The sequence below is a fragment of the Dreissena polymorpha genome, chromosome 8 (genome assembly GCF_020536995.1).
Source record: "Dreissena polymorpha isolate Duluth1 chromosome 8, UMN_Dpol_1.0, whole genome shotgun sequence".
NCBI lineage: Eukaryota > Metazoa > Mollusca > Bivalvia > Myida > Dreissenidae > Dreissena > Dreissena polymorpha.
In genome coordinates, this window is record NC_068362.1 from 23,730,655 (window position 1) to 23,755,318 (window position 24,664).

Consider the following 24,664-nt stretch of genomic DNA (forward strand, 5'->3'; position numbering starts at 1 on the left):
AAAATGTGCAGCTCCATGAGATACACATGCATGCCAAATATCAAGTTGCTCTCTTCAATATTGCAAAAGTACTCATAAAATGAGCGATTTTGGTAACATATATTTGACCTCTGACCTTGAAGGATGACCTTGACCTTGACCTTTCACCACTCAAAATGTGCAGCTTCATGAGATACACATGCATGCCAAATATCAAGTTGCTATCTTGAATATTGAAATACTGCAAAAGCGTACATTAAATTAGCAATTTTGACCCATATATTTGACCTTTGACCTTGCAGGATGACCTTGACCTTGAGCTTTCACCACTCAAAATGTGCAGCTCCATGAGATACATATGCATGCCAAATATCAAGTTGCTATCTTGAATATTGCAAAAGTTATTGCAAATGTTAAAGTTGGCGCAAACAGACAGACAGACAGACCGACAGACCAACCAACAGACAGGGCAAAAACAATATGTCCCCCACTACTGTAGTGGGGGACATAAAAATACAATACAAAAGTAGATGCATTGTATTGCACTGACAAGTAGTCAGTTTTTCGAATGTTAAAAATGCAAATAGTCCTTAGTGATCATTTGTAATCTTAGCTTTTTTAGAATTGTTAAAACTTATGCCTGTCTGGAAACTATTCCATTCTTCAACGGACAACAACAATGGCGGGATGTAATCAAACTATCGTACAAAAACGAAACGAACGAGATGAGGTCACACTTCCATGAATAGAATGTCACAATGCAATGAATAAAACCATATACTAGTTCACGAAATGTATGTGAATGTCAAGGTCAAAATGAGTTAGGTTGATACGATTGTGTTAGTGTTCATACATGATGTCCATGCAAGTATCAAAGCTTTAAATCAAGCAGTGTTGATATAATACGAAACACGTCACTTTGGGTTAACCACGAATTTGTACCTTTTTAGTTAATCCAAGTCTTGACAAACATCAATGTCAAGGTCGAATGAGTTCAGGTGATGAGGGTGCGTTGAGCATGTTCATATGGACCTTGCTCTGTCGGTTAAATGCATGTGTGTAAAGTGTTGTCCCAGATTAGCCTGTGCAGTTCGCACAGGCTAATCAGGAAGGACACTTTCAGCTTTTTTTTGTTTGATATTTTTACATTTAAGAAAATCTCTTCTTAGAAAAAATTCCAGTTTGAGCGAATAGTGGCTTTACTGGTTAGACTGTGCAGACTGCACAGGCTAATCTGTGATGACACTTTACGCACAAGCATTAAACCCCCTTTTCACATAGCTGGGCCAAATTATTTAATATCTCTACAAACACAAAAGCTTTGTAGGAAGCAGTATTGATGTTATACAATTTAAACAAAAAGTCTTATTATCTGTTAATATTGTACGGGCGGCTAGACAGATGTACGGACGGGTGAACGGTTCAATAGCTATATGACAGTTAAGGAGACTACATGAACCTCACTTGACATTAAGCCGTTAGACAAAAATGTACAAACAATACCTTATGATTCAGATCATTTAATGCATAACTCAACAAGAGCACCGCATTGCGGGTGCCACACTCGGCTACGGCTGCAGTTTTGAATAAATGAAAGCTTGTCAGATTTTTTTTTTTTTTTTAAGGTCAGTGACCTTGACCTTTGACCTAGTGACCCAAAAATGGGTGTGGCTTGTAGAACTTATCAAGGTGCATCTACATATGAAGTTTCAAAGTTGTAGGTGGAAGCAATTTGATTTTAAAGCCAATGTTCAAAACTTAAACAAAATGTTAAGGTTTTAGCATGACGCCGACGTAGGACGGCGGACGAAAAGCTGGCTATGACAATACCTTGGGTTTTCTCCGAAAACGCCAAGCTTAAAATTATTTTGATTTTTCATTTCTGATTGAGCCTGGTATATGCTCTTCAATATAACTGTCTTTCCATGGCAGATAAAAAAACAACAGGAAGAGTAAAATTGTGTATTATGTTCAATAAATTGAAAGCAGAGTTCACTTTGTATAAGTAAATGGAACCAAATACATGTATTAGTTTGCAAAATAAGGATGCATTTACTTTTCCCCTGGGAATATAAGGCTACATAATATTCTTTCATCAAACACATTACATGCTCATATGATTGTTTATCTTCCTTTTTATACGCAAGTGTGCTTATTTTCTATTCAACAATTCAAAACTGCCAGTTTAGTGTCTAAATGACTTTTTTCTTCTAAAAGACCATAAACTTATTGAAGTGCTTCATTGTCACCTGTCTCAGTTACAAGTTGCTTAGCAATATCTTTGTCAAAACCTACTTTCTCATTTCCTTCACAAGTTGAGCCACAACCTACTTTATGTCCCTCACAAATTGTATCTTCCGAGTATTTCCTCTCATCTTTCATTGTTTCAAGTTCAACTTTAAAGTCTCCGACAATTTCTTTTAAAGCATGATCACGATCACAATCTTTCAAGTTCTTACCACTTGCCTGTTCACTTTCTCTTATGTCTGTTATCACAATGTCACAGTCAGTTTTGACAATTTCAACTGAACTGACATGGTTTGCCTCTTTCAATTTCACCAGTGTGCTTCCAAGCTCTTCAGTATTGCCATGAACATGTTCAATCATGTATACATCATCTGTTTTCACATATTCTACTTCTGTTTCCATTTTGCAGGTTTCATCCGAACTGATATCACTTTTTTCAACAGTGCTTCCAAATTCTGCAGCATCAATGTGAAAACTTTCAATTTGATCATCAGCTGTCACTTCAGTCTCTGAACACAAACTGATATTTTCAGCACCTTTAGAAAAACTGTCAGACGTATCAGTTTCGACAAATGAATCTTTTTGGAAGTCCTTTTTTTCCTCTGTTTCAGCTGTTTTAACATCTTCATCTTTTATCATAGCTGTCCCCGTTCTACGAGCTAACTCACTGCGATACTTTTCCGATGTCATGGCGGCAAGTTTTGACTTCTTCTCGTTGATGAGATTTTTCACATTCAAGGAATTAGAAGTTTTCCAATCCTTGGGGAGCAATGACTGACTCTAAATAATACATAAACAAATGTGTCACATTAAAAAATGTTCAATTCTAAATTTAAGGCAAAACACAGTAAATAAACTATTTTAAACTGTTAAAACGACGTTCTTTTGACCCAATGACTTAGTTAAAGCACCTGTTTTGCATAGGCCTAAGCCCATGCTAAGTCTGTGTTTAAAACCTAGGCACCAAACAGTGAAACACCTTGAGTTGGTTGTGCACATGTATCTATGTTTTACCAATCAAAATGCCAGCATTAACACATAAAAACTGTCGTATAAACTTCTGTGAAATTCTACTTTGTTAAGACCTGAGTAAACGGAACAACAATCGTCAAAAACATAATCTTTATTGAGTTTTTACCACTCTTGGCCCAGCCTAAATCATGGCATTCATTTTGTCCAGTAAAACATTTTAACCAAGTTTAAGTCATTAATGGTTTTAAAGTGGTTTGTGGGCATCTATGTAAAGTTTTGATACAATTGCAAAAATAATGAGTTTTAGAATGACAGGCAATCTCAATATCTCAATCTGAGCATTTTCTTCTATCAAAATATAAAAACAGTTCATTTGAAATCTCTGGCCTCAATGTAACAATGTTTATAAACAAAAAGTCAATTATAAATTGAATAATATTTCTTCATTATAACCCATCACAATATACCTTAAAGTTGACATCACATTTTGGTTTAAAACTGTCTGCAGTCTTGGGGGTGGATTTAAGTACTTGAAGAATGGGTGTGACTTTCATAGCATTCAGCTCCTTGTGTAGATCTATAGCTGTCTTGAGTACCTCCCTCATCTGATCAGACTTGGCGCGGTCATAGGCTGTCTCTCCCCTCTGCAAACATAAGAGCCCTGTTCTAGGAAAAAAGGGCCTAAAGCATGATAGTAAAGTGTCGTCAAAGATTAGCTTGTGCAGTCAGCACAGGCTACACTACAACAACACTTTCCACTTAAATGGAATTCTTTGTTAAAAGAAAGTCGCTTCTCAACTAAATTCCAGTCAAGGCAGAATGTGTCATCCCTGTGAAGACAACACAGTCCAGTCAAGGCAGAATGTGTCATCCCTGTGAAGACAACACAGGCTTATCAGGGACTAAACTTTACGCAAATGCATTAAGGCCCAGTTAATTATATAACATTTTTGTTTAAATTTTAAAAAGCAAGGGTATTTGCCATATATACTGTAGAAAGATGCATTTGTCTTAACTGACGTATGTACAGCAACCATTGTAGTTCAAACATAGGTAATGAAGGCAATCAGTAAGTCTCAATATTGAGGACACCTGGTCTATATCTAAAGTTATATGGGGGTATATCTTGAGGACACCTGGTCTATATCTAAAGTTATATGGGGGTATATCTTGAGGACACCTGGTCTATATCTAAAGTTATATGGGGGTATATCTTGAGGACACCTGGTCTATATCTAAAGTTATATGGGGGTATATCTTGAGGACACCTGGTCTATATCTAAAGTTATATGGGGGTATCAAAACTGATATGAGCCTTCTTTTTGGACGACTGGGTCATTTTGAATGTAAGTTACCCCACACGTAACCCCACATTTTGGGTTAAAAACAAAACTTTAATTGTTTTTTTATATAGAAATGTAACCCCACATTTGAGGTTCAGCACAAAACTATAATTGTTTTTTATGTAGAAATGTAACCCTACATTTGAAGTTAAGCACAAAACTATAATTATTTTGTTTTTTATAGAAATGTAACCCCACATTTGAGGTTAAGCACACAATTATAATTGTGTTTTTTTAATATAGAAATGTGAGGCAATTACAACAGTTTCCCGCTGAATCCTCAACTTAAGAACTAAATGGATTTTTTTATGGTTTGGGAGCCTTTCCTATAAAAATATATAACAAGGGATAAAAAAATTGTCACAAAACCAGGTTTTCATTGTGAAAAAAAGTTTGATAAAGGGAGACAACTCAAAATGAACTTTTGAACTGAACAAACAAAATTAACCCCCTGTTTTTAAATAAATCTATTTTAAGTCGTGGCGACCTTGACCTTGGAGATATTAATGTGATTCTTTCGTGGAACACACCGTCCCATGATGGTGAACAAAAGTGCCAAATGATTTTAAAATCTCACAACGAATGACAAAGTTATGGCCCGGACAAGCTCATTTATGGCCATTTTTGACCTTTGAACTCAAAGTGTGACCTTGACCTTGGAGATATCGATGTTATTCTTTTGTGCCACAATCCATCTTATGATGGTGAACAAATGTGCCAATTGATTTTAAAATCTCACAATGAACAACAAAGTTATGGCCCGGACAAGCTTGTTCCGCCTGCCAGCCCGCCCGCCGACATTCGCCAATCTAATAACCAGTTTTTTCCTTCCAAAAACCTGGTTAACAAGACTATTGCCAAGCAATATATGTCCCCTACTGACTCCACCACTGTCAGAATTATTTTTTTTAATATATATTTGTTGCCATAGCAACCAGAATTTTTGATTTACAAACAAAATGAAATGACGTGCATAATGCCCATACTGCCATCTATCCATGTTTCAAGTTTTATGAACATTTAAAGTAATTGCAGGATCCTGAAAGTGTGACAGACAGACAGACTGACAGACAGACAGAGCGCAAACCGGTAGGGGACAATAATGACGCAACTAAAAGACTGTAAGGATAAAGACACAGCCTGTTTAATTCAAAATTAATTTAGAGGAAATGTTAATTCCAAATTATTTGTGATATAATTTTGTTAAAAAGAACAACTAAACTTTTAACCAAAATCAACAGATCTCAATGTTCTCTGTGTGTCAAGTGTCATCCTATATTAGCCTAGGCAGTATGCACAGGCTATGACAACACTTTCCGCCTTAACTGGATTTCTGCTTAGAAGAGGCTTCCTCTTAACAAACAAGAGCACCGCATAACGGGTGCCACGCTTGGCTGAGGGTGCAGTTTTGAATAAATGAAAGCTTGACAAGAGGTCACAGTGACCTTGACCTTTGACTTAGTGATCCAAAAATGGGTGTGGCATGTAGAACTCATCAAGGTGCAGCTACATATGAAGTTTCAAAGTTGTAGGTTGAAGCACTTTGATTTTAGAGCCAATGTTCAAAACCTTGACAAAATGTTAAGGTTTTAGCATGAGGGGGACAGCGGACGACATGACGACGGACACGACGAGCTGGCTATGACAATACCTCGGGTTTTCTCCTAAAACAGCCGAGCTAAAAATACCATACAATCAGAAAATGTCATATCTGATAAGCCAATACAGACTGCACATGCTAATCTGGGTGGACATTTAACACATATGCATTTAGCCCAGTTTGAACAGAGCAAGTCTACTATCCACATCTTATGTGCACCCACCATGTCCCTTATAGTAGGGTTGATCCCTGCTTCCAGGAGCATGTAGACCAACTCATCATTCCCTCTGTCTGCTGCCCAGTGAAGTGCCGTCCAGAATGTCTGCAAATAGAAATAGTCCAATTTATTATGGTCAGTTGACACATTTGAGCCTGGCTCAGGGATAACCAGGCTAAATGCATGGGGGCAATCGCTATGAAGAAACGTCCTTTAGGCAACAAAATACGCTGAAATTAAATGAAAAGTATTGCCCATGGTTAGCCTTTGCCATCTGGTAGAATGTAGCCTTATGCACATGATGCCTAGAGCCCAGATTCCCCAGAATGGGGCTGAATTAAGTATTGTTAGTTGTCACATTTTTATCAATTATACCAAATCCTAGAAATGTAATGTGACACATTTTAGTTTGTTCCCTGAGAAGAATCAGTACTTAACCCTTTGCATGCTGGGAAATTTATCGTCTGCTAAAATGTTGTCTGCTAAATTTCTACAATTAGCATTTCTTTGATTTAAAAAAAATATTATCAGAATAGCAAACAGTTTGGATCCAGATGAGACGCCACGTTCTGTGGCGTCTCATCTGGATCCAAACTGTTTGCAAAGGCCTTCAAAATTTGGTTCCCGCACTGAAAGAGTTAAAGCGTGATTATACGATTTTGTCAAATATTTATTAATTAATATAAAATAGGTAAAAAAACTTATTAAACATATATTTCAATATAAATGAAAATAAAAGTTAAGAAGAACATGTGTCGACAAATACGAACTAAAAGGCTGTACAGTCAAATTCGCAAGCATGTAAATGATGCATGTACCATGTGAATCTAAATTTAGTTTAACGGTTTGTAATAAATTCCTGCAACGATATCTATTCATACGACACGCGAACACTAACTAAAAAGATGAATGCTTTGATTATTGTAGGAAAATATGTACGAAATATCTTCGTCACAATCGGCACATGGCACTTATTTGTCTTCACTGCATTTTATGAAATTTGTCTTCAATGTATAATTTCTCTTGCCTATTTTATAGATATATTACAATTTAACACATATAAAAAATCATATAATCTTGATTAAATGTTCAAATGTTTCAAAAGTAGGGATTAAACTCATGATATATGTGACTCATTATCAAAAGTGATTTAAAAAATAATGCCAGTGGAGAATTAGCCCACTACATCTTATCCTGAATCAAAGTTAAGTACCATGGTATACTGAAGCTAATGTGCGTTTTTCCATACGAAAATAATATGAAAACAGCATAAAGGAGGACAACACTTAAAAATATCAACCATCTTGATGGAAGAAATCTTTTAAAAGAAGGAATTCATATGATATGCCAAAATCAGCGCAATGAGATATCAATGAATGTATGGAAATCCACTTATGTCATGAAATCTTATAGACATTTGACAGCTTACAATTAAAACATGGCAATTGGAAGATTTGAACAAAATGAATGAAAGCATTTCTCATGTTCTGGTGTTTGCATTAGCAAGCAATTGAAATGTTATTCCGTCAAATTAAGATGCATTTTTTTAAACTTTTAATTAAAATGATTTAAAGTTTGTGTAAGTTTTTTTATTTTGCTTCTAATAATATTAGACATGTAGGGGCAAGTTTACCTCAATTTGCAAAGGCAATAGTGCATATATTACGCATATGTTGAAAAGTGAAGTCAAACACCTTAAGTGAAAATGGTATGTTTGTGTATTTACTGTCTACACAAAAAATGCTGTAGTATAATTATCAATTCTATACTCATGATATTTTCAGGAGATACACCTGAAATATGAATATAAAAAAAAAATATTAGATGTACATATGCGTTGTTTTGGTATGGTCAAGTAAATTATGACAGAATATTCACTGTTTAATTGAAAAAAAAATGACCAAATTTCAAAGTCTATTACCATTGAAACAATATTTACAAAACTGTATCAGGGGACACACATAAAATGTTTCTATGTGTCGAATTAAGTATAAAATCCGCTTATAAATTAAACTATCAATAATATTGCTGAATATTATTTTATTATTAGTGTTTGTCCTATGTTCATTTTATGTAAGCATATTTGCGAAATATGATTCATTTTGTACTAAACAGTGGTATAAGGTTTAGGTTAATATCTCCAAAACTAAAAGTGATGGAAGCCTTTTTATTTTTTTTATTTTGTTTCTTAAAGAAAGTGGAAATTATGTCATTTTTGAGCCACAATACACATGTTTCCAACCACTGCCACATATATCAGGGCTCCCTCTGGCTCAACATTTTCTGTAGCCAAATTTACCTTTTTATGTCAGAATTCTTATTATTGAGGATATTTTATGGGTGATTATGTTGAAATCTTTGTAGCCAGATGGAATATTTTGTAGCCAAATTTCCTTATTTGTAGCCATTGGCTAATTTGGCGAATGGCTGAGTAAGCCCTGTATATGAATATATAATGTCAGTACATATACTACAAAACCAAGATTATGTGTGGGACACTTATTTTCCTTAATTTGCATGTGCCAATGGGTGCCAATGAACCATCAAAACAAATTTTCAACAGAGGTTATGCTATGTCTTTCATTGGACCTTAGAAAAAACTCAGTGTGATCCAACAAGATCCAATACCAAAATGCCAAATTTTACCAAAAACAATTAATTTTATTTAAAATTAAAAGATTCAACAGTATTTTATATCTTCTTCCAGGTATGAGTCAAACAATTGTAAATATTCAAGTCTGATTAGGCTCCTTTAAGGCCTTTAGAAAACACAACAACCAGAGACAATATGAAAGCTCAATACAGGTGAAAGGTTTTCCAAGTAGGCAGGGATCGTATTCACAAAGTTTCTTAAATTGCAATAAGAATTTGTTTTTTAATTCCTTACATCTAGCTGTTTCAAGTATAGATCTGTTTACATAAACATGTGTTTTCACGACTCTAAAGTATGAAATATTGCTTGTTGTTGTAAACACAAAGAATTGCATTTCCTTAAAAACTAAGCTTTTCAGTTAAGTACAAATTAACAAAAGACTTCCCTGATGAGATTGGAAGATGCAACTATGGTGCCAATCTTATTAACACTAAACCGCTCAGAAACACACTTTGACGCTTTTGAAGTCCCTTATAACATCTATTTAAATCAAAGTCTTTTCTTTCTAGATCTCTGTTTTATGTTTTAAAGGCTTCATTTCCAACTCTGATGAAGTAATGACCTGCAAACAGCATAAAACGTGAACAGACTACAAATTAGTCGCAGGCTGTTCTGGTTTTGTGCTTGTTGCATATTACCAATGTCCACCTTATTTCTGAGCAGGAAAAAGTTAAATATCTTACTTAGTTGTAATTTAAAATTTGTAATAATCTTTGATTACACAGGGCCTGGAACTGTTGGCCGTTAAGTATATACCGTTCCAACAGCATCCAGCTCACATCCTGCCTCTATCAGTGCAGCCGCCACGTCTGGATGGTTATGGTAGGCAGTGTACATGAGTCCTGTCAGATCAGCCTTGGGGACAGCAATAGACAAGGATTAAAGACAACTGGAGGTGTAGTAAGGATATGAGGGGTTTAATGCATGTGCGTAAACTGTTGTCCCAGATTAGCCTGTGCAGTCCCAGATTAGCCTGTGCAGTCCCAGATTAGCCTGTGCAGTCCCAGATTAGCCTGTGCAGTCCCAGATTAGCCTGTGCAGTCCCAGATTAGCCTGTGCAGTCCCAGATTAGCCTGTGCAGTCCCAGATTAGCCTGTGCAGTCCCAGATTAGCCTGTGCAGTCCCAGATTAGCCTGTGCAGTCCCAGATTAGCCTGTGCAGTCCCAGATTAGCCTGTGCAGTCCCAGATTAGCATGTGCAGTCCCAGATTAGCCTGTGCAGTCCCAGATTAGCCTGTGCAGTCCCAGATTAGCCTGTGCAGTCCCAGATTAGCCTGTGCAGTCCCAGATTAGCCTGTGCAGTCCCAGATTAGCATGTGCAGTCCACAAACTAAATTTTTGCTTAGAAGAGTCTTCTTCAAACAGAACATATCAGAAAAGTGGAAAGTGTCGTCCTTGATTAGCCTGTGTGGACTCCACAGGCTAATCTCAGAGGTCATTTTACACACATGCATTAAAGCCCCTTTTCACAGATCACACATGACCCATATGGTATTTGTTTAAGGGGTGCATACATGTACTAAGCTATGTTTGGGCAAGAAACTTTTCACAGTTTTTCACAATATACTGACAAGCTGGGGCCAGTTTAAAGTTAAGCAGAATCCGATTTCCTGCAAGCAAATTGTAATTTTTACATTTTTTTTACCTCAGCCAATAAAAAGAATTGCAACCTTTTGATGTAATTATTTTTCTGAATGCTTCTTAACAGACCTATTAAACTATATTTCTAGATAATCATGTTTTACAAGCTAGAGAGTAAATCAATTTTTTTAAGTTATCACATTTAAAATATTTTTTTCTAACTTTTATGACCTACAAATGCATCAAAGCAGAATGATTTGAACAACTTTTAGCACTTTTGTCCTAGACTGTTAAGAAGAGATCTCCTTCATAATAAACAAAAATTCCATAAAAGCAAAAAGTACTCTCCCAAATTGGCTGGGCTGACTGCACAGGCTAATCTGGGAGGATACTTTATGGCACATGCATTATGCCTGGTTTTCATAGAGACCTGCTCAAATAAACAGCTTATAGCAATCAAAATTGAGTTTAGGCGGGTTTATTTCTTCCACATGCTATAAATACCACAATGGTTACTAACATTAACTACCGCTACTGACCTCTCCCCAGTCACTGCTCTTGCTGTTGATGTCACAGCCTGCCTCGATCAGTGTGCGTGCTATCTCACCGAGATGTAACTCTTCCCGACACTGAGACCTTGCACACTCATGAAGCGCTGTGCGCTCATCCTGATAAAATATGTAAAGTAAATTGAAATTTAAAATGTAATTTCCAAAAATGTTCGATACTTTTAGAATATTCATTTCTTCGTTACATAGTGATGCTTTATTAAAAGGTCAAGTAATTTTTTATATATAAGTTCAGCTAACAAAAATATTGAGTTAACGCATTTATTGTTTTTGATGTTATACAGTTTTAATCAACTTGTTTTTGCACTTCCAAAGATAGAAGTACCAAAAATAAGATTTCTATCAAATTCATCGATTGCAAGTCAACAAAATAAAATCAACATTAAATTAGACTTCAAGTTCTCTGCAAATTAATTACATACATATATAAAGTGGACATTTTCAGAAGACATATATTTTAATCTAAGTAATGAGTATATGAATGTCATTGACACTTTATTAACAGGCTAATGAGGGACAAGAGGAAAGTGTTGTCCATTAATTGGCATGAGCTGAATGTGCAGGCTAATCTGCAACAATACTTTATGCACCTGCATTAAGCACTGTTTTCCCAAAGCAAGGCTCATCTGTACTTTTAACATTCCAAATTGGTTGACCTCTGGTAGAGTCTGAACAGGCGCATCAGGGAAGACACTTTCCCCTTAAAAGGTATTTTTCCGTTTAAAGATAGTCTCCTCTAAGCAAAAATTCAGTTATGGCAGAAAGTATTGTCCCTGATTAGCATGTGCAGACTGCACAGGCTAATTTGGGATGTCACTTAACACATATGCATTGAACCCCCCTTTTCACTGAGCATGACCCATATGTTACGGTTACCCACAACATACCTTGTTCTGCTTGTGGACATCACACCCATTTTTAACCAGCAATTTCACAACCTCCGATTGGCACCAGTATGCTGCATTATGCAGAGCTGTCCAGCCATTCTGTAACAAATTCAAGCAGATGTATAAACTAACTTCAAGCATGTTGCCCAGACAGGCAAGTATCTTTAATACTTTGGTAGCCCCTCTAAAGAGCAAGAAGCTAAGAACCAAGAACATGTGATTATTATCTAAATAATATCTTTAACAAAACTAAATCAGAGACAATAGTATAATAGTATAGTATAAAATTACAGTCATGACTAAATTCATTATGCTCTTTTATGAGCCTTAATCTTTGTGCTTAACAAAAAGATACTTTGCCGTAAAACTGTTTCAAGCATATTTTAAACAACTAGTTGACCTGACAGATAACACAATTTTGAAATTGACTTTCTCCCATTTAAATCAACTCCCCACAGGAAAACAGGCAGCCACCAATTTCTACCCTTGTTTGAGGCTATGCTGTTAATCCAATACCTCAGTCAAGAGACACCAAACAAAAGTCTTTGATTGGAAACATTGTGTTACTGTCAAGGCAAATTCAATCATGTGTTACTGTCAAGGCAAATTCAATCATGTGTTACTGTCAAGGCAGATTCAATCATGTGTTACTGTCAAGGCAAATTCAATCATGTGTTACTGTCAAGGCAAATTCAATCATGTGTTACTGTCAAGGCAAATTCAATCATGTGTTACTGTAAAGGCAAATTCAATCATGTGTTACTGTCAAGGCAAATTCAATCATGTGTTATTGTCAAGGCAAATTCAATCATGTGTTACTGTCAAGGCAAATTCAATCATGTGTTACTGTCAAGGCAAATTCAATCAATATATTTAGAAACACAGAATAACAGAATACTTGTATGAAAATCTAGTAGATCAGGGCCTCTTATCACATACTTAAGTCAATATTCTGACTAAACATTTAGTTTGTTCTCCTTTTTTTGATGAATCCGACCATTATGCACAGTTTGGTGTTCATAAAGAGACTTGTGTTTTGACTCTGACTCAACCCAGCATATTCTCGTGGCTGAGACTTGAAACGTTCATGAGCTGACCAACATTCTTAACCCTTTGCATGCTGGGAAATTTGCTAAAATGTTGTCTGCTGAATTTCTAAAATTAACATTTTCTTCGATTTTTTTTCAAAGAATACTATCACAAAAGCAAACAGTTTGGATCCTGATGAGACGCCACGTTCTGTGGCGTCTCATCTGGATCCAAACTGTTTGCAAAGGCCTTTAAAATTCAGTTCCAGAGCTTGAAGGGTAAACCCTTTCCCACTCAGAAGCAAAGTGAAAATGGCTATCTGCAAACAGCATAAAACCAGAACAGTCTGCGAGTAACTCGCAGTCTGTTCAGGTTTTATGCAGTTTGCTGCTTATCAGTATTTCAGGGTTGGAAATGAAGCCTTTAAAACTTGAATCTAATAAGAAAGGTGTTTAATTAAATGTTACTTTCTAAGAGACTTCAAATGCGTAAAAATATGTATCTAAGTTGTAAAGGGTTCATTCTCATCTGGGTGGATCCTAAAGTCTGATCTTCTGAATTGAGCAATAAAAAAGATGTACATGCAACTGGGCTAGATATCTGCAGTTTTAATTAGGACATTTCACTTTTACCATTCATTTCTATTCATTTTAGTTGACCAGGGACTGCATACAACATCCAAATGCAAGGCTTAAGAATAAAAATATAGATTCAGACCCAAGATATCCTACTTCAGAGATCTATTGAACATGTACAGGCTTAAAATGAAGATTATGTCATTAACAAACTACTGTAAATAAAGAAAGTTGCAATGAAAGGTGTGAAATGGCATGGTAAAATTTATTTTTAAAACAGAACAGCTTTAACAAGGGACAAAATTGTCACAAAACCAGGTTTTCATTGTGAAAAAAAATCTGATAAAGGGAGACAACTCAAACTGAACTTTTGAAATGAACAAACAAAATTAACCCCCTTTGTAAGTTTGTTTTAAAATAAATCTATTTTTAGTCGTGGCGACCTTGACATTGGAGATATTGACGTGATTCTTTCGTGCGACACACTGTCCCATGATGGTGAACAAATGTGCCAAATGATTTTAAAATCTCATAATGAATGACATAGTTATAGCCCAGACAAGCTCATTTATGGCTATTTTTTACCTTTGTACTCAAAGTGTGACCTTGACCTTGGAGATATTGACGTAATTTTTTCGCCCGACACACCGTCTAATGATGGTTAACAAATGTGCCAAATGATTTTAACATCTCACAATGAACGACAAAGTTATGGCCCGGACAAGCTTGTTCCGCCCGCCCGCCAGCCAGCCCGCCCGCATTCGCCAATCTAATAACCAGTTTTTTCCTTCGGAAAACCTGGTTAAAAATATTCTTCTTTTTTAGACTTAAGGCCAAGAAAGGGTTGGTTAATACAGGCATATGACACCTACCTTCTCCTGAGCATTAATTTCTGAGCCTGCATTGATCAGCATCTGTACAATAGTGGTGTGGCCCTTCATGGCTGCATGGTGGATAGGCAAGTTGCCTCGCTGAAACAGTACACATTGATTAACTCTTTACCACTTAGATACCTGTTTTGACGCATTTGTAGTCCCTCAGAAAGTTAAATTTAACAAGGCTATTGTCAAGCAATATGGTCCCCTACCGGCTCCACCATTGTCAGAAATTCCACCATTTTCAGAATTATTCTTTTTTTTGGTTGCCATAGCAACCACAATTTTTGATGTAAGAACAAAATGAAATGCCGTGCATAATGTCCATATTGCCATCTATCCATGTGGCAAGTTTCATGAAAAAATATTAAAAACTTTTAAAGTTATCGCACGATCCAGAAAACCACCATTTTCAGCAGTATTTCTTGTCTATTTGTTGCCATAGCAACCATAATTTTTGACGTAGGAACAAAATGAAATGACGTGCCTAATGTCCATATTGCCATCTATCCATATTTTAAGTTTCATGAAAAAATACTAAGAACTTTTAAAGTTATCGCAGGATCCAGAAAAGTGTGACAGACAGACTCACAGACAGACGGACACACAGAGCGCAAACCAAAAGTCCCCTCCGATGAAACCGGTAGGGGACAATTAAAGACATTTTTTACTACATTCAAATTTTCAAGGATTCATTTCCAACCCTTAGATAGTGATGAACAGCAAACAGCATAAAACCTGAACAGTCTGCGAATTACTTGCAGGCTGTTCTGGTTTTATGCTGCTTGCACATACCCGTAGCCATTCTCACTTTTCTTCTGAGTGGGAAAGGTTTAATTGACATGGATCATGAACAAATGTGTCCTTGGCTAAATACTGCAAGCATAGCTCCAGACCAGCCTGAAGTCACACCATGAAAAGAACAAATCTGTGAAGTGTCAATATAATATGAGAGGTAGATACAGTAATATAAAGATGTTTTACCATAATTAATTTTCTAAGTACATAAAAGAGGCATAATTCTTCTTGATTGCAGGTCAGTGGTATGGAACTTTGTCAATGACCTTACACAATGACCCCACACACATTTGTAAAGTTTCAAAGAAATACCAAGTTTCTGTAGAAGAAAAAATACAGATGGATAGTTTGCACCTTAACATTGACAAGGGCATTAGAAACCTGACAAGGGCATTAGAAACCTGGTTTTCAACTTCGAACTTTGGGTATAGCTCTGCCTGATTGGTGAATAGACAAATTTAAAAGTATAATGCCAAGTCCAATGAGTAGTAAATTTTTGTGTATAATGGTTCTATACTTCACTTCTTAGCATAAAATATGGCACTGGCACCTGGCACTTACATTGTCCCTGACATTCACATCACATTTGTGGTCAAGCAAGAGCTGGACAATCTCTGGTTTGCCTTGGGATGCCACATGAATCGGACAGCAGTCATTCTACAAGAAAATATAGAAAATCTCACAGTTCTATGTTTAATTGTGTTAATTAGCAAGCGAGATAACAATCTGTATTGTAACAGCCAAAACATAATCAAGCAAACAAATGATATACACAAGTGCATGTAAATTGAAACATAAATAACATTCCAGTCAAAGGCGAGTTAAAGCATACACTCCTATATTGAATATTAATAAGAGTTGTCCACATGTAACATAGTGACCTTGTTTTGGAACATACTTGGCCTTGATAAGAACTCAGCCTGCATAATGTCAAGATAAACAAGTTTAATCCAGCTTGACTTATTTCTTTTTGGGCCTTAAGAAAGGTAACAATGTTTTTTTAAGATATAATCTGGTGACTTAGTTTTAGAACACACATGACTCAAATTAAAATGTTACCTAGACAAGGGACAAAATTGTCACAAAAACCAGGTTTTCATTGTGAAAAAAAAATCTGATAAAGGGAGAAAACTCAAACTGAACTTTTGAAATGAACAAACAAAATTAACCCCCTTTGTAAGTTTTTTTTTTTTAAATCTATTTTTAGTCGTGGCGACCTTGACATTGGAGATATTGACGTGATTCTTTCGTGCAACACACCGTCCCATGATGGTGAACAAATGTGCCAAATGATTTTAAAATCTCACAATGAATGACATAGTAATGGCCAGGACAAGCTCATTTATGGCTATTTTTGACCTTTGAACTCAAAGTGTGACCTTGACCTTGGAGATATCGACGTAATAATTTCGCGCGACACACCGTCCAATGATGGTGAACAAATATGCCAAATGATTTTAAAATCTGACAATGAACGACATAGTTATGGCCCGGACAAGCTTGTTCCGCCCGCCAGCCAGCCAGCCAGCCAGCCCGCCCGCATTCGGCAACCTAATGACCAGTTTTTTCCTTCGGAAAACCTGGTTAAAAATGTCAATATAAACATTCTAACAAAGGTTTGTCAAGACTGAGTCATAAGCGTGGTCTGGTGACCTAGTTTGGGGACTCATATGATCAACATTCCGTTCTGACCTAGATAATCTAGATATTGCAAATTAACATTCTGACCAAGATTCATGAGTCATTCATATGGCCTGTACAGTGGCAACAATTTTTATGTCCCCCACCACTATAGTGGGGGACATATTGTTTTTGCCCTGTCTGTTGGTCTGTTGGTTTGCTCCAACTTTAACATTTGCCATAACTTTTGCAATATTGAAGATAGCAACTTCATATTTGGCATGCATGTGTATCTCATGGAGCTGCACATTTTGAGTGGTTAAAGGTCAAGGTCATCCTTCAAGGTCAAAGGTCAAATATATGGGTCAAAATCGCTCATTTAATGTCACTTTTGCAATATTAAAGCTAGCAACTTGATATTTGACATGCATGTGTATCTCATGGAGCTGCACATTTTGAGTGGTGAAAGGTCAAGGTCATCCTTCAAGGTCAAAGGTCATATATATGGGTACATAGTGTTTCACAAACACATAGCTTGTTTTTCTAAGGTTTTACGAAATGACATTCTTTATGCGTGTGATACAGATTTTAACTCCACCTGGATATTGTCTAGAAAAACATTCAAACCAGTTAGGTCAGGATTGATAAAAAATGTGGCCTCTAGAGAGATCACAAGCTAAATATTGACGAAAAATATTGAAAACTACATGAAGACAGACGCCAAGTGATCACAATAGGTCACAGCATTTTTTGCTCAGGTGAGCTAATTACATTTGCTGGAATTTTAATAGGAGATTGCTTTACAGGTATTGTTTGTTAATGAACTATCTAGATAATTAGAGTGAATTTCTCCTATCTCTTTAAACAAAGCGAAGCTCAATTTGTAAAGTATTTTTTCAAAAGAAGCTCTTTTAGCCAAGCCCGGATAGAAATATTAAGTAAAAGGCAAATTAAACAAAAGAATGGTTATATTGTACCATAACTTTAAGGAAAACAATAAATTGCATCAATTTCAGGGGGAGGATAACAAGAGGTCCATGGGCCCTTAAGCACAAGCCTGTGACCCAAAATAACTCCATGTATTCTGAGAAGATGGAGCTCAGAAAAATATTTTATGAAACATAAATATTTAATGTCTAGTCACTTCATTTTTCACACTTTGAAACTAGAAATGGCGCGACAGAGGCCGACGCGTATCCCCATGCCGCATGTGTGACCCAGGGGCGCCCAAGGGTTGATAATGGGGCCATGCATACTTGAGATTGAACGTATTGTCATAAGAGAAGATCAGTATCAATTAGAAGTGAATCAATGTAAACATGAAGAAGTTATAGTAAAAGGCAATTTTGGGTGGGTGTGGCCTATGTGGGCAGGGCGCCCCAGGGTTGGTAATGGAGCCATGCATAGTTGAGATTGACCGTATTGTCAAGGAGAGGTTCAGTATCAGTAAGAAGTGAATCGGTGTAGAAATGAAGAAATTATAGTAAAAGGCAATTTTGGGTGGGTGTGGCCTATGTGGGCGGGGCGCCCCAGGGTTGGTAATGGGGCCATGCATAGTTGAGATTGACCGTATTATCATAGAGAGGTTCAGTATCAATTTGAAGTGAATCGGTGTAGAAATGAAGAAATTATAGTCAAAGCTTATTTTGGGTGGGTGTGGTCTATGTGGGCGGGGCGCCCCAGGGTTGGTAATGGGGCCATGCATAGTTGAGATTGACCGTATTGTCATAAGAGAGGTTCAGTATCAATTTGAAGTGAATCGGTGTAGAAATTATAGTAAAAGGCAATTTTGGGTGGGCGTGGTCTATGTGGGCGGGGCGTCCCAGGGTTGGTAATGGATCCATGCATAGTTGAGATTGACCGTATTGTCATAAGAGAGGTTCAGTATCAATTTGAAGTGAATCGGTGTAGAAATGAAGAAGTTAATGTAAAATAACCTAAAACAAGAGCTGTCACCATAGGATGACTTATGCCCCCTATTGTTGTGCGTTTCGAAAGGCCTTGTCCATATACACATGCATACCAAATAAGAATGTTATATCACAAAGGACATAGAAGTTATGAGCATTTTTCGAAACCTAAACGCAGATTTAGAAACCTAAACGCGGACCCTAACTTCAAGGTCAAGGTCACAGGGGTAAAAATTGTTGTGTGTATGGAAAGGCCTTGTCCATATACACATGCATACCAAATATGAAGGTTATATCTCAAGGGACATAGAGAAGTAATGAGCATTTTTCGAAACCTAAACGCAGTTTTCGAAACCTAAACGCGGACCCTAAGTTCAAGGTCAATGTCACAGGGGTAAAAATTGTTGTGAGTATGGAAAGGCCTTGTCCATATACACACGCATACCAAATATGAAGGTCATATCTCAAGGGACATAGAAGTTATGAGCATTTTTCGAAACCTAAACGCAGATTTCGAAACCTAAAAGCGGACCCTAAGTTCAAGGTCAAGGTCACAGGGGTAAAAAAATTTGTGCGGATGGAAAGGCCTTGTCCATATACACATGCATACCAAATATGAAGGTTATATCTCAAGGGACATAGAAGTTATGAGCATTTTTCGCAACCTAAACGCAGATTTCAAAACCTTAACGTGGACCCTAACTTCAAGGTCAAGGTCACAGGGGTAAAAAAATTTGTGCGTACAGAAAGGTCTTGTCCATATACACATGCATACCAAATATGAAGGTTATATCTCAAGGATATAGAAGTTATGAGCATTTTTCAAAACCTGAACGCAAAGTGTGACGGAAAGACGGACGAACAGTCCAATCACTATATGCCCCCTTTTGAAGAAAAAAATGAGTGAAAATCTCTGACCCGGCCCCACCCCAACCCCCATAACTTTTGACCCAGGGGTCAGATCAAAATTCCAAATAGTGCAGGGTCGCACATATGCTCATAGCTACCATGTGTGTAAATTTCAAGGTTGTAGTGCTAATAGTGTAGGAGATAGTGGCCAGGACGGACAGACTGACAGACAGACGGACGGCGGAGATAACCACAATATCCCCACGCTTTTCAAAAGCTTGGGGATAATCATTAAGGATAAATAATGTGACTATGTTTGATGAAGATGACTTTTAGAGTGTAAACAAGGCTTCACTTTAGCCATAAAAGGACAACTGCCATATCTCCTGGCATCTAAATTTTTCAGCAAGCCAAAACTTTTTTCAGCTCAGTTGAGAAATCATGAGAACAAATGTTTTGAAAAGTTTAAAGAAAAATTGGACAAAAATGCATTTTCTAGAGTGTCAACACTTTAAAAAAAATTAGACCCAGCGACCAAGTTTTTTTACCAAACATGTAAAGAGTTAAGAAGAATTCACTTAATCCATATAAGGAAAAGTGCCCCGACCCCTGACTGCCATGTTTTTTGGAAAAACAGAACAATTTTCAAACTCAGTCAAGATATAATTTCAACAAATGCTCTTAGCAAGTGTCATGTAGATTGGACAATAAAAGTGACCAAGAGAGCATTAACAAGGTTTCACTATGCTTTGGCCATGTAAAAAAATGGCCCGCCATCTGGCATCCATGTTTTTCAAAGAACCAAAGTTTTTCAATGTTTTATCTCAGATGAGACATCATTAGAACAAAACGTTATAATTAATGATCAGATCAATTTTTATGAGTTTCAACTATTAATGTGACTTTTAGAGTGTTAATTTGATCACGTGTGCTTGTTTTTGATCTCAGGTGACCCTGACTTCCGGCCCACTTTTGAACTAGGCTAGAATATCATTGGAAACATGTTTTAAAGGGACTATCAACCACGAATGACGAAAAAAGAAAAGTTCTAAAATACCATATTTTTGTACAATTATTAGAATATATTGATTAAAATTTCATGATTGAAATATACCAGTTGTGATATTTTAAACAATATAAACAAATAATTGTAAAAAAATACGATATTTTACAACTTCCTTTAACAAGTTTCATGAAGATTGGATAATAAATGTGGCCTGTAGTGTGCTAGCAAGGTAATTATTGACAACTGAACATGCATGACAAGCAGGCAAAAGCAATTATTAAAGGGACTGTCAACCACGACGATGTAGAAAAGTAAAGTTGTAAAATACCGTATTTTGTTACAATTATCAGTTTATATTGATGAAAATAATACGACTGGTATATTACATTACTTGAAACAAGTTGTTTAGTTTTCATATTTTCAGTATATTTGGTAATTAATGTTTCTGGGTATGTCTACCAGGTAATTACCAGTTAACTATAAATAACGCCCGTAGATTGATCATCATCGTCACGTGGTAAACCCAGGAATGCAAATTGTGCATGCGTAGTGAACTGTATATATCTAATATAGAAAATGATCAATCTACTTACGTTATTTATAGTGTGTATATTGTTATTTCACCTATTTTCGCGATGTACTTTCGATATCACATCGCAAAATTTTATTACAAAATATACTGAAAATTTGAAAAATTTTCAAGTAATATAATATACCAGTTGTGATATTTTTATCAATATATACTAAGAATTGTAAAAAAAAAAGGTATTTTACAACTTTTCTTTTTTCGTCATTCGTGGTTGACAGTCCCTTTAAAGTTCACCATCAGCATGCTGTGCCATGGTGAGGTAAGCTAACAATGATGAGGATGGATCAATTAACACAGTTTTTAAAATGTATATTGATAAATAAAACATTTTTCACAAGCTCTTAAAATGGGGTCTGTATAGTTAGAAAATTTGGTATATTTTGTCCAAACAATATGGTTCACGGTCCCCTATTATAACTTAATAAAATATAAGTGTATTTCCTTCCTTATCAAAATCAAGGCTAGAACACCTCAATATGAGCTGTTTCTTACAAATATGTCATGAGTTTCATGCCATATGAGACCAAAGTAGCCCCAGACCAGACAATGCCATGCCATATGAGACCACAGTAGCCCCAGACCAGACATTGCCATGCCATATGAGACCAAAGTAGCCCCAGACCAGACAATGCCATGCCATATGAGACCAAAGTAGCTCCAGACCAGACAATGCCATGCCATATGAGACCAAAGTGGCCCCAGACCAGACAATGCCATGCCATACGAAACCAAAGTAGCCCCAGACCAGACAATGCCATGTCATATGAGACCAAAGTAGCCCCAGACCAGACAATGCCATGTCATATGAGACCATAGTAGCCCCAGACCAGACAATGCCATGCCATATGAGACCAAAGTAGCCCCAGACCAGACAATGCCATGCCATATGAGACCAAAGTGGCCCCAGACTAGACAATGCCAACTCACAATGGCTAATCAATAATCTGTCAGCTATAAAGGCACATTAGGATTACACCGGTAATGTCCGCTAATACCGTCTTATTAAACTTCTAATCAGAGTATAAGGACACAGAGGCAAACTCTGTTCAAAAATGTAATATAAAACTTTTAAAAACATGCTTCAATCCGTGATTCAACCCACTGTGTATGAGACCCAGTTAACGTCAATGTCGCCTTCTTGCAGGAAGTGTTTGGCCCTTTCCACGTTACCAAACCCACACGCCTCCCAGAATGCTTCTTGTCTTGATGCTGCTAGACCCATACTGATGTATCTCTGAAATACAGGACCAAGGGTTTTTCTAGCCATTTTGGGAAAAAGGAGTCTAGTCAAAATTAGGATTTTTTTAATCAATAAAAGTGGCAAATATGAGATGACCCCCGATTGCACACATCTATACACATCTTAAATAGATATTAGTGTTGGAATTAATTGACTTTGATCGGAATTGGGTATGTTGGGTGCATTTTTTAAATGCGTAATTTACATACTTATGCTTGCTTGATTTCATTCAAACAGGACTTAAATTGTAGATAAAAGAATTGTCTTTCATCCCAAGAAAAAAAGATAAATATGTCTAACAGTGATATTTTTACAAATTTTCTCATGAATCTGAGTCGTGGGATTCGATAAATTGCAAATCTATGAGTCCCTGAATTGAAAGAATGTGTCCAATTTTTAAATGATATTATTTTTTGAGAAATTTCAATGCATTTTTGGGACTCGCATTATTTGAAACTTTGCATCCCCGGAGGTTTTTGTGAGTCCAGGACGTAGGACTCGCAGGTAAAAAATCACTGCTGTCTAAAGCAATTGTTGAATTTGCCGCGAAAAAGCAAAAGGCCGACCAGAACTGATTGTACCATTGGTTTGTTGTTAGGCTGGTAAGTAAGGAACAGGATCCTTTTTACCCAACATCTTCGTTTTTTAATGGTGAATGGACTTCTTTAGTATTAAAACTTTCTCATACTCTTTTCACATCAAAATTGATCTAGTGATATTTTATACATCCTATAGCGAATAGGCAATACCTCAATTGAGATATAACACTAGTTAGAAGATGTACTGAGCGGCATGATCCCACTGTTGATCGAGTCTGTTTTTGAAAATATTTAACGCAATAATTCAACTCACAGCTTTATAACACAAAGGGTTGCTGGAGCGCCAGAGCAAAAATCATCAAAGAATCTGGGAGTCCGTTGATATGGACTTGATTATTTTAGTCAATTTAAATTGCCGCCATAGTGTCTTTTGATGAATTTTGCTTTGGCAGACTTATTCTGAACGCGAATTATTTCAGGCTCAGCTAAGATTCTTTGACTCAAAGTTTGAGACTGAGAGAAACTTTTCACTACAATACAGATCTTGTAACCTGAAAAATAAGTTGTGGATTTTCTCTGAGCTAATTAAACACGAACAAACCTGCTTGATCAACGGCGTAAACAGTTGCAGAATAGGTATGTGATCTTTTTCGGAAGCAAACTCACTTGCCTTGGTACGACCCCTTGGGTACGAATAGTGGCATGTAATGTACGAAAATTTCCTTTGTCGTCGAACATGAGGTTACATTCCACAGGTATATACGTATTCCATTCCCGGATTTTCTGCGCAGGGCTTAGAAAATCCTGCGGTGGATTATTTGCGTCTGTCGATATATGTGTACAGTAAATATTCCTGTGTTGGATTTTATGCGTACATACGCAATTCTCTAATAGGGACGTGGACAAATTCTGTGTACATGCGCAGATATTCCTCTGGACTCCAGACTGGAGGATTATTTGCGTATGTCGATATACAGTAAACAGTAAATAATCCTGTGTTGGATTTTATGCGTGCATACGCAATCATCTAATAGGGACGTCGTTAAAGAAAACAACCGTATATATAAAAAACAATGCGTCGATCTATGTTTTGGACGAAAATTAAACATACAACTATTTAAGTGCACTACTTTATGCTAGTTGCAATAATTCAACTATCAGATTAATAACCCAATGGATTGCCAAAGGTATAGCAAAAAATATCAAAGGCTCTGGCAGTCCGTTTATATGGACTATACTTTATGCTACAGAAGCTATGGCAATTGATAATTCTGAATTAAAATACAGAAGTCATTGATGTATCAGAATACGAACTTAATGAAACATTTGCCATACAAGAAGTTGAACGGCCATTGTCCGACTTGACAAACATCAAAAGTTGTGCTGATGATGGCATTCATGGCGGTATTTTATAAGTATACCTCGAACGAAATAATACCCTATCTATGTATACACTCCTTAACTAAATTATCAATCGAAGTAATTTTCCAGAATTGTGGGTACCAGTATAATATGTCTTATTTTTAAATCGGGAACAACTAATGACCCTGGAAATTGCAGGGGCATTTCTGTTACTAAAACGATGTA

At 36.6% G+C, this 24,664-nt stretch overlaps 1 protein-coding gene across 1 annotated transcript; it reads right to left on the reverse strand.

The window, feature by feature from the left end:
* Positions 1–1,927: 1,927 nt before the first annotated feature.
* On the reverse strand, positions 1,928–23,824 carry LOC127842143 (putative ankyrin repeat protein RF_0381). The gene is made up of 10 exons (XM_052371486.1): positions 23,679–23,824; positions 22,401–22,532; positions 15,886–15,981; positions 14,524–14,622; positions 12,048–12,146; positions 11,131–11,259; positions 9,768–9,866; positions 6,365–6,463; positions 3,666–3,842; positions 1,928–3,006 (listed from the first exon to the last, which is right to left on the reverse strand). The coding sequence occupies exons 2-10, from the start codon at positions 22,518–22,520 to the stop codon at positions 2,206–2,208; spliced, it is 1,719 nt and encodes a 572-aa protein (XP_052227446.1). The 5' UTR covers positions 22,521–22,532; positions 23,679–23,824; the 3' UTR covers positions 1,928–2,205.
* Positions 23,825–24,664: the final 840 nt, after the last annotated feature.

Excerpts from the sequence above, each read along its gene's own strand:
- LOC127842143 (XM_052371486.1), bottom strand. The coding sequence starts at position 22,520 with ATGGGTCTAGCAGCATCAAGACAAGAAGCATTCTGGGAGGCGTGTGGG. Across the intron at positions 15,982-22,400 it reads TTAACTGGGTCTCATACACA|AATGACTGCTGTCCGATTCA; the intron begins GTGGGTTGAATC and ends ATTTTCTTGTAG. Across the intron at positions 12,147-14,523 it reads AAATTAATGCTCAGGAGAAG|AATGGCTGGACAGCTCTGCA; the intron begins GTAGGTGTCATA and ends AATTTGTTACAG.